Source organism: Trematomus bernacchii, unplaced genomic scaffold (assembly GCF_902827165.1).
Source record: "Trematomus bernacchii unplaced genomic scaffold, fTreBer1.1, whole genome shotgun sequence".
In the NCBI taxonomy this organism is placed as follows: domain Eukaryota; kingdom Metazoa; phylum Chordata; class Actinopteri; order Perciformes; family Nototheniidae; genus Trematomus; species Trematomus bernacchii.
Genome location: NW_022987599.1, coordinates 351,153 through 362,500, shown reverse-complemented (window position 1 = coordinate 362,500; position 11,348 = coordinate 351,153). Strand labels below are relative to the sequence as shown.

The window sequence follows — 11,348 nt, the reverse complement described above, 5'->3', positions numbered from 1 at the left end:
AGAGCTGTTTAGTTAGAGTAATTCAAACCTCTCTTCATATCTCTCTCTCTTTCATACAAACTGACACACACACACACACACACACACACACACACACACACACACACACACACACACACACACACACACACACACACACACACACACACACACACACACACACACACACACACACACACACACACACACACACACACACACACACACACAGATACACAGACACAGACAGTAACACACTGTAAACAAAACCAGTGTGGGGTCTAGCTCTTACTATGAAAACATGCTGTACGTTTGTGTTTGTGATATCAATTAAGCTTTCACAGAAAAACTATTACAGATAAATTCACTTGAAAATATTTAAAGCCTAGCTCAAGCACAAACTTCATTCACGCAAAGATACACAGAGCATATTCATAGACATACACACACTTGTTGAAAACAGTAAAAGTGAATATACTCACAGTCCTCGGAGCCTGAGCCAAATCTTTTCAATCTGTTCCGGCTGCAGGTACTTCAGGGACGTGCTTTCAAACTCCTCGATCTCTTTAGTGGGAGACTCCATGACGGAAACTCAAAGACTTCCGGATGTGCCAACAGGAGATTTAAAAAAAAAAAAAAAAAAAAAAGTTTAATCCCTCTTAACTGTGAGCAAGAGGAAGACGCAGCACGGAGCAGAGAGAAGTTGCTGTGTGGTGGAACCCGGGACGTGACCGAGGTTTCCTCTCTTCTATCAAATATGCACCCAAAGCTGCGACAAACTGGCCGTCATCCTTCCTTTCTCCTCTTTTTTTCTCCCTTGTTTATGTGACAGAGTGTGTGTGATTGAAACTCAACAACACTCAATGCTCAAGCAGCTGTGACAGTGGTGAAACAGCCCGACTGTACCTCTTCCCTCTCTTGTCACTCTCGCTCTCATTCGTTCACTCCTCTCCTATGTGAGCACAGGGGTCCTGGAGCCATGCCATGCTCTCCCAGCAACAACGGGATGCAGACGGCAGGGCAGTGCAATCCGGGATTAACGCACACTGCCGAGCTCTCCACACAAGAGGGAGGGAGGAGGAACACCACCAGTCAAAGAGAGGGAGGAGCCCGGCTGATAATGAGAAACCGTGCTCTGTTTCATCCACTGGAGGAAAGAAACGGAGGGAGGGAAATGAGTGGGGATGGAGAGGAATCTGAGGGAGATATCTATAGGAGAAAAAGGTGTTGGCGACGTGGATTAATGTAAGCAAATATCTGGTTGGAGAATTTAAACGGGAAGTGTGCAAAAATGACACAGCTTCTGTTCTTATTTTCTACCCTCTGATTGATTGAGACGTGCGCTTATTTCATCAGTGATGTGAAGGTTAATGTAATGAAACAAATACAGACTTCATGAGCAGCGTAGATCAACATTGCTGCGTATGAGACAGCTGTAATGTATTTGTCTGAAAATGTAGATAATACATTTGCTGTACAACATATTAAATGTCATGCCAGAGAGGATTAAAGAGCGTGCAGACAAGGCATTGACTCTGATTTGACTGAGATTACTCTGATCCATTGAGCGCATACAGGGCCGTCCCATATTCAATCCCCCCCAGATACAATATTATTCTCTCTGTCTATGTTTCTTTATCTTTACACACATCCCTTTACAGCATATCCTCTACACTTGTGTAGGCAACATGTCCTCTCTGCTTCATTTCCTCAGAACATTCAGCAGTTACCAGTCCAGTTTAAAATGTAAGATTTTAAGAGGTTCTTTGTTACCGGCAGCCATCCGAGCAATCACGACACAATAGGTCCTGCATATAGTATGTGTTATATTCCCTATAATATGAATTTTGCATTAGTAGTAGCGTACTAAATACAGTATGTTGAATACTCTAGTTTCTGTTTTTCCCAGTCTGGACATTTTGACTTGTAAAGCTATGCCACTATGAAAGCTGTTATACAAGTTAAACATTGATTGATTGATTGCTTTAATGAACCATTACATTTTCTTGATGCCATGCAGCTCTCTGGTTGTGATATCAACATTGCTATTTTTGAATTATATATTTAAATACAAACTTCTATAACCTTTTGAGCCATTTCTACTGCTTACTTTTCTTCTGTTTCTCCACTTTAGCTAGCTGCTTTCTCACTGAATGTCTAGCAAAAACAACAATGAGTCTTCCCATTTTCTGCAAGTCCAAACCTTGCAAGGAGGACTCAGGCCAGACCCCCCTTTTCTTCAAGCTCCCCACCATGCTCTTAGGTCTTTCAATTACCTGATGCAGGATGCAGGCCTAATTCCAGGGCGCCACCTCAAAGAGGATCCTGCTTTCATCTGCTGAGAGGGGTCCTCTGTGAGGAGGGAGGAGAGAGGTCTGCCCGAGAGCCATGAAGCCTGCTGATGTTCTCTTCAAAGGCGCACTTATCAAAGTCTCTTCCCCCCTATATCTTTGGCTTTCTTTCTTTTTCTGGCTGTTTGTTTGAAGCCACTCTTCATCACTTATTTTTCTCCCTGTTTGAGGAGGTAGGTTAGCCCCCAGGAGATGTCCAGCCACTGGCAGAGTTGACAGGTCAACTGTAGGGGAAACCTCAACAGTAGCGTCATGTTTCACTGCACGCTGTTCACGGGTTCACACCCCAAGGACCTAAAGTCTTGTGTCATCTGTATGTGTAAATGTGACACTGAACAAGGTTGAGCCTGGGGAGAAAGGTTTCCGTCAAAAACACCTCAAGGACGAGGAAAGTCAATTTAAGCTGCATTGCACTTAGAATCGAGTGTTTATGCGTACAATTTTTTTAGTGCTAGCTAAGAAGAGAAAGTTAAAAGTTTACAGCAGCTGGCTCTTGAGAATCAGATTTTTGAATAACCGCCATCCTTTACACCTCCAAACCAGCAAGTTAGTATGGGATGATTCTGCATTAGATGGTACTTTTTCTTTTGTTTAACTCCATGACAAAACGTTGAATAGTAACAGTATGGCTTCAGCTCGGGACAGTTTGTTGTTAAGACAGATATATGATGGTAAATGGTTAAGATGCAAGTGTGCTTCAGCTGAAGTGTATCACATGATCCAACAAAGTCTGAAGCCACTTCCCTAAAGCCTCTCTGACATCAGAATTGGGGATGGAGTGGGTCTGATAATACCAGTTTCAAAATACTCATTTGATGCAGTGATTGGCCAGGAATGTGGAAGAGGGAGTAGGCATGACTGGATACACCTTTTACAAGTACGAGTAAAAGGTGTATCTCTCCTTCCTTTTTTTTCCGCCTCTCAACAAAATGGGAATACTACTTCCTGTACTTGCACTTAATATAGGACATTAATTGTGAGGTGACTTACCCCCATCTATACTTCTTTAAAATGTGCATCTGTGGTAACATTAGGTATATATCCGTCAGCTTGATGTGGATCTCTCAGTCATATTTGACAACTCTCAAGATGTTTGATTCTTGCTGAACAAAAAGCTCTATTATTAATAATAAAAGAAAATATGTATAGCATCCCACATTCACTAGCAAAACAGCATTTCTCTGATGCAAAACTTTTTTTTAAAAAGCATTTAGAAGAATGCGATGTTGCTGAGAGAGATGTGGCCCCCGGGCCTTAGCACTTAAGGAATCTCTGAGATTTCTTTAATTACATCGCCAAATTATTTAAACACCTTGTGGACAATGGCAATTGGGCTAGTGTTAACTATTGGAGGGTAGACACATTTTGAGCGTGCCATTAAATATTAGGGATACATGGACGTCTGTTCGCTAATTGCTTATTTCTTGCTGAGGGATCTGAGGAATGAGCTGATATAGACACCCGTCCACACAAAGCATGCAAAATGTCACAAAAATAGCCCTCCAAAAACAAGTTCATAGGATCTGAAGCAAATATAGCAAATTGTGTTGGGAGCATACACAACAATAACATATGTCTGAATGGGTCATGAAGCCAGCATTTCCTTCAATCTCCAGATTGATGAACCAACACAAGAGCCAAAATTGATTGTGTCCCTTCTCATAATGATCATCAAAATATGTCCCTGATTAATTAGAACTGCTAACAAAAAAGGCCTAATGAATCAAGTCTTGGGAGAATGAATTACTCGCATGACTATGACAAAGGGACGTGCAGGGAAATTACGCTCTGGTAACGAATTCTTGTCACTGTGCTCATTCTCCCTCGAAGCTCACACATCGAATTCAAGACATTAACAGCCCCGGTCATTTGGAGGTACATGAAAAATTTAAATCTCATTTAAATTCCCAGGCATGGTGATAAGGATATCTATGCATCAAAATACCAATCGCCTTTGCAGTAATGACCACATTTTGGTGAACATCATCTATCACAAATTACAATATGGTTTTCTATCTATACTTAATTTATTTTTCTGGATTGGATGTAGTGGAGATGGAAGGATGGGTTGGAGAGATTGAGGGCATCCGGCCATAAAGCTACATTTATTTGCAGCGTGATGGAGGTGAAAAAAAGAAACTGAGAAGAAACTTCCCATTAGTTCCGCCCCAAGAGAGCTTCATATAGGTCAAAGGTGAGGCTTACAACAGCTCAACTGAAGACTAACATGAGGAAGGAAACAATCAGGCTTAAGCATTTGAGTACGGACGGCCAGTCAACCAAATATTTCAATAACTATGAAAGTAAATCAGTGTCTTAAACACTAAACGGAAATTGATTTTAACTCAGGAAGTAGGGAAGAAATGACATTCATAACGGTATCTGTCTGACCTTCACAGTCAGGATAATAAGAATAATCGCAAGGATTGCTATGTCTTTAGCTCATTGGGAAGGCCAATAAAAGGTGGAGATTTAGGCAACTATACATTCATTTAATGCTTGAGTCTCAGTTTTTGTTGGAGCAGCTGTTAAACAGCACAGAACAGTAAACACATCTCTCTTGAAAACATTTTTGAAACGTTACATTTTTTTCTATAATCAAATCTTATTTTTTGTTAATATATGTTAGATTGACCACCTTTTATTAAAGTGGACCTATCATGCTATATTATAATAATATAGTGTAGGACCATACCTATACAAGGCATATTTATACTTTTTTTTTTTTCAAAATACCAAACAGATCATGCATTTTAGCCATGCCTCATTTCGCTCAATTTGCACTTTTTTACCCCTGTTTTTGCAAGGGCTGATTCTGTGAGAACAGCACCACCTACAGGCCTGGCATATGTACTACAGCGTCTCCAGCGCTTTCAAACGGCAATGGCCGTGGCTGTCTCCTCCTGATTGGTGGAGTTGGCCCAATAGCCGTAGCGCCAATGTCCTAACGTCAGGACAGTGTTCAAATCTGGATCAGTTTTTATCAGATCCGTTGCAGCCCCTTTTTTAGAGATTTGGGTATGGAGGAAAATAGAGAGGGTTGTGTTTTCTGACACTTGGTGAGTTCCCTGGAACACCGGAGACACATATTCATGTATAAAAGACGTACAAAAGTGCATTTTGCATGATAGGTCCCCTTTAAGTAAGCTGATTTTTTTAGTTGTATGACATGAAGAATCTGCTTCCGCTCACTGAAGCTGGTGGGAAGGAAGTGGTGTTTCAAATGTGATGCAATGAGTCCATTTGGTTTGGATTCTTAGAGTGCAGTTAATTATATTATGGGCCTTTTACCATCAATAGAATGAATTGACTGTTACATTTAAGGAGGACAAAGAGCCCAGGGGCGGGTTAACAGGGGTCATGGGAAATCGATAGTTAATTTTCGGGAGAAATTTCACTTTTGACAATTGAAACACGACCAATTACAGAGATTGGGAGTTTATTCCATCAATCCACGTCTTCTCTGATGTGTTGTTATAATGATGTATAATTCAGTGTGACTGTGTCATCTGGGTTTGTTGTCTTCTTCTGCCTACAATCTGGATTTGTCTGTTTAGAAAATGTAATGATAATATATCCAATGAATGTCATGACATTTGCTACATAAGCATTATAAAAGTCCCTTGAAAGTAGACTCTAATGACTTGTTTTCTTAGGACTTTTCTTGTAGTTCCAACACTAGGTTCACGTTTTCATTCATTCAGTAAAATATCTCAAAAGCTACTGCTGTGCCAGAGTAAAACCTTATCTCAGCTGCTAGCATGGCTGTACACTCCTATTTGTGTTGAACTGACATTCTGATATAATGGCTTATTATGTGCGCATTTATGACCAATATGTCCACTTTCTACTACTTCAGCAACATTACAATCCCATTTCAGCCAAGTTTCAGACCACCTTATCAAGTCACCATAACTGTGTTTCACTTTTGATTTGGTCACTAAATTATGTCACCTTGGGAGAGTATTTCCTCAACTGTCCACTGGTTTATCGCTCATTCCCACAGGACAGGTAGAGTAAAGTAGGCTATCTAAGCTAGTGTTACTGAGAGCCATTGGGAGGAGACCGTTTAGTCTAAATACAGACTGGATAACCCAAACAACGTCTTTAAAGCAGCTTAGAGCAAATAGCTCTGGCGTTGGGTGTACTATCTCATTGAGATCCGAAGCAATAGAATCCTTTTCACAGAAGAGTTATTTTAGTCATTGCCAATATCTTGTCTGCTGTGTGTATCTTTTTAATTTGGTGAAGAGCTGATGCAAACAATTGTCTTTTACAGTACATGGATAAATTGGGTTTCAGTGAATTGTATATCAAAATACCACGTCATTCTGCTTTTCTATTAACTGGACAATTTACTGTTCAATCCGAGCAGTGACGGCACATTTCCCTAACCAAAGAGGACAATGTTATCTTTAAAGTAAAAATAAAAAAGATTATGAAAAATGTACATTGTCACACTCCAAAAATCACACTGTTATAAAAAGCTATTCAAAGCACTATTTATTGATGCAATTGCTGATATTTACACGTTTGTATTTTGTCTCGGTCCGGACTATAATTCTGACCACCATAAAAAGAGTCCATGAAAGATGCTACATTTCTGTCCATGAGGTCACTTCAGGTTCAAGGCTGTGGACACACCACACTCACTGTAACTCACGCAGCTCAAAGTGACAAACATCACAACAGAAGACTCACTCTGCTGCCCGCCTAAGAACCTTCAACCTATTACTGTTCCGATCCTATTACTATATTAACCTGACAATGACATACTGTACTGTCTGGGCAAAGCCTGGAAAGACTATTCGTGGATCAACAATTGTTAAATTAATTGGTTTGATTACAAAGGAGTTATATGTAACTCACATTTATACTTGCACATTATTAAAAGATATATTTGAATAAACCAAGATGGAAAACCCTCAAGAGCCTCTATTGATTTATACTCTAATCAATAACCAAAAAAAGTGTGAAAGGTTGAAGGTTTGACACAAGGGAATAAACATATTGATCTATGCAAACCCCAAACAACATTTATATACTGTCTCTGCAGCTAGAAGTTCAGACTTAGGGAAATTCTGTCTTTGAAAGTCATAAGAGGATTGGCATAGGTAACATTTTTGTTTTGTTTTTGTTGCTTAAAACACTGCCCATTCAAAGTGTATAAAAACACAATTCAGATGATGTGTGACGTCATGTGGCGCACGGCAGTCATACAGCTCTTCAACATCATAACTGTGAGGTCACGCCTCAATCACATTGATGGATAGCGCTGCCATTCGCCCATGTGCTCGCAGTCACACTGGCCAGCGGAGGCTCATTAGCCGGCTAGTGAGGCCAGTGAAGGAGGCTGTTGCTGCGCAGGGGATGTCAGCGGGGGTCTCTGAACCTGCGGGTCAGCCTCCAAAACTGTGGGCTGCAAGGATTGAGACAGCCGCCTTAATCAACTGTAAAGTTCACAGCGGCACACGGCGTCCAATTAACCAGCAGATACATCTCACAGCTGACCACAGAAGACTGTCTGAGTTCCAGCGGCTGTGATAACTGGAGTGTGTCTGTGAGGCTTCTGGCGACTGAATGTTTGTTTGTGTTATTGCTTTCTTGTTTCTTGTTACTTTCTTGTTATTGGGAGGACAGAGGAACAGATCCCTGGACATGAAAGCGCTGTTTTTGTTGACATGTGGACGGTGAATACCAACGTGAAAACTCAGAATGATCTAGTAAATACAAATATATATTTCTGTCCCTTGTCACCACTTGGTAAGCCTCTGATCACCACGGTATTCTGACTGTCCATTGTTAAAGCTCTCTAACTATTAGTGCTTTAGTAGAGATTTTACTATTTATAATATCATTCATGTTATTATGAAAGTGATGTTGACTCGCTGTTACAAGTTTTACAATGGTCAAATGCTGGTTCTTAGCATCATATCGCAATGGAATAATCACTATTGTGGAATACAACAGTATTTAGCTTGTAATAAAAAGCTAATTTTGACTAATGAGTTATAACCTATACGTTGCCCCTTTCTCTTCCCCTTCTCTTGGGATGAGAATAGCAATAACCTTAATGGCTTGTTATGTATTAGCCCTTTAAAAGGTCTTGCTGCGAAAGCAAATTGCAATTTAAAGATTACTGATGGAAATCAGAGTGAAGATACTGTATTCAAATCACATGCTGATATCTAAATGAGAACCAGTATCTGGCTCAGCAGGCAGAATGAAGACAATTAAAAAAAACATTGACATGCTATACTACCTAATGGGAAACATCAGGGTGAGGGAAGTCATAGTAACACCATCACATATAAATTGATTATTGGTGAAGTGAGGTGATTGGTTCCCACATTACATCAACAAAGAAAAAACACCTTACAGTTATAACGTGTTCATGAAGAAAAGTAAGTAGTACAATAAAGATAGCAACACTGCATAACAACATAGTAGCAGACTAAAAGTGTCAAATTGTGAGTGACTGTGGACCTTGGGGTAAAAAGTGAAACGATAGCACGCCTTACACAAAGACATTCAAAATGTGCAGGTTCCATCTTCTGCGTTAAAACTCTCTTGTAGCCCATTGTGAGGGAAAGCAAGTGCTTTAAAATGCATAAGGCACCCCTAATGAGCAGAAACAACAGCATGATACCAGCCACACAGATGAGTCAGCGTGTGTTTATACACTAATGGCTTCATATTCTGTCCCTCACTGTGTGACTAGTAGGCATGCACTCCATTGTGTTGTAGGAAAAGCTGTTAAAACAAAATTATTTCAGCAGCTGCTATGGATCGTAAGTGTCAGGCAGCTTTTCAGCTGATCAGAAAACTGGAAAATAGGTTAAAAGATAATAAAGTAGCTTTTTTTTTAATTGTTAACTGCAGCCAGCAAAGAACATAAATTAGTGATTAGAATACTTGGAGAGAAATTCACTGAAGAGTTTAAGCAAAATAATGCAATGGTTGAAAAAAACACAACCAAAATGTTCATTCGATCAACGCAAGGTAATGACTGCTTTCCTTTAACTCACTCACTCCCGTCCTGCCTGCCACACTTCACGTGATGCCTCGCTCCGTTCTCCAATAAAATCTCATTATCATCGCCTGGAGGACGTTAGCCAGCATTTGGCCTCGGAGGTGACATGGTGGTTACATCATTTTATGGATTACTGCTAGTTCCTTGGTCATTTAATCACCTTGTGCCATAATCTTGCCATCTGTCATTCAGATGTAGATCCCTACTACTCCCTGTGGGTTTGGCCTCTATTAACCACTGCTCTCCAGGTCGAAGACTGTCTCTTATCTTAGTTGGATTTCAAAGATGTAAAGAAGAAGATAGCTGGCTTCTGAGGAGTGTGAATCGTATAGACAAACAAACCTAAGCTCCTTGGCGGAGGTAACCAGACATTGGCAGGTAGGGTACTGAATTAAATCATTCTCATGCCGGCCAGAAGACAAATGCAAATCGTTCAGCTCCAGCCAAAGATTTAGCAGCATTTGGCTTGTGCTTGGCATTGTGCCCCAGCCTGATTAAAAGCTAAAGCTATGTCTTAATATGACAGTAATATATGACACTGAAATAAGTCACTGTCTCTGCGGACAAATGAACTGTTTCCTCTGAGGAAGGTGAGAGTGCTTTTAGCTGCCCTCCGCTGACTATGTTTTTCTTTCAAATCTAGGCTGTAGCTTTTAAAATGAAGGAACAGGCTGAGTCCAGTCAAGTGGAAAATCACTTTCTCCTTGTCACCCCCCTGCTCTGGAAAAAGGGCCTTCGTTCTGAGGAAGGAACTATGGCGAGTAACAACAGAAAGCCTGTGAGAAAGCATGGAGAAGCACGACAGAAGAAGTGTGTGTTACAGCAGTGAGACATTGCAGAGAAGGTAGAGAAAGAAAATGAAACAATAGTCAAATGGGATTTTCACAATCTCGTACCAAACACCTCATAAATTATAAATCTCTTATACAAACGTGTGGGGAAAAAAGCGGTCTTTCCAAATCGGCTTGCTATAACTCCTTGTCTATTTAGCATACAATCAAAAGCTTGTTATCGCTCACACTAGGTGCATTTTTAGTATCCTCTTACAAACGCTCTATTCTCGCCACCTGCGGCATTTGTAACGGTCTCCAGAGCCATCAAGGTTAATTGGAATCAGGCGTTATAAGACGTTCAATATTCCAAAAGTGACAACAAATTATGTTAATGGTGGTTTGAAGTCCTTGTTATCAAGGTGGAATCAATCTTGCCCACGTCCCTTGAGGTCAGCAGCCATACATAGCAATTAGCACCGTGTGTGTATGCATGTGTGTGTGTATCAAGAATGTTACATTTCAGAAAGAAGGTTTCCTCTTCATAAAAAGCAAGCAGGGCCTACTTCAAATCAACAGGCATCTTAATAATCAAGTTAATCAAAGTCCAAAATTACCAAATGAATACACAAAGCAGAAGGATGCCAGCTTATATATATATATCCTTTCTTTGTCCCTATATGCTAAGAGGAATATCGAGTGTATGCAAATTACACCTGTGTAAGATAATGAGCTGGACGTGGCTGCCGATGTCCCGCTGCACCCTGACTCAGGATTGAATCCATAATAATTAGCGGATAATAAACTAACTTTTTGATTTATTTATTGCTAAAGCAGCAAACCTGATGGCTGTTTTCTCTGTGGCGTCTGGTTGGTCGGCTGCAGGGAGATCGTCAGCCAGAATCTCTTCAGGACTGCGAGGGTCCGACAGGGGGGGCTTCTGCTCTTTGCCTTTGATCCCCATCCCCGCCGTGATGGCGTTCCATAAAGCACTCTGGGACTTTGAGCCTGCAAAAAACCAAAACAACAAAAAGGCTTTGTCTGAATACTGTGTAATGCTGTGATTTATCTTGTTTGTATTCAATAAGTACCAAAAAGAGGGTAGCCTTAGTGGTATTGGAGTTATTTGTTATAGTGCCATGGATCACAATTCAATTTGTGACACAGGTGTTAGTTGTAAACATGGCTGTGTTTAACAAAAGGAGTGTTGTTGAA

At 40.6% G+C, this 11,348-nt stretch overlaps 1 protein-coding gene across 2 annotated transcripts in view; it reads right to left on the bottom strand.

Annotated features, from left to right (window-relative positions):
* pde1cb (phosphodiesterase 1C, calmodulin-dependent b) overlaps positions 1–11,055 on the bottom strand; it is a 66,777-nt gene extending 55,722 nt beyond the window's left edge. The window contains exons 1-2 of one of the 2 annotated variants that reach the window (XM_034130664.1): positions 10,976–11,055; positions 462–578 (exon numbers count right to left, since the gene is read on the bottom strand). In XM_034130664.1, the coding sequence (XP_033986555.1) occupies positions 462–562 (101 nt within the window). In that variant the 5' untranslated portion in view covers positions 563–578; positions 10,976–11,055. Of the gene's footprint in view, positions 1–461; positions 1,009–10,975 lie in introns of those variants that run through there. The other variant, XM_034130665.1, reaches the window with a different exon arrangement.
* Positions 11,056–11,348: the final 293 nt, after the last annotated feature.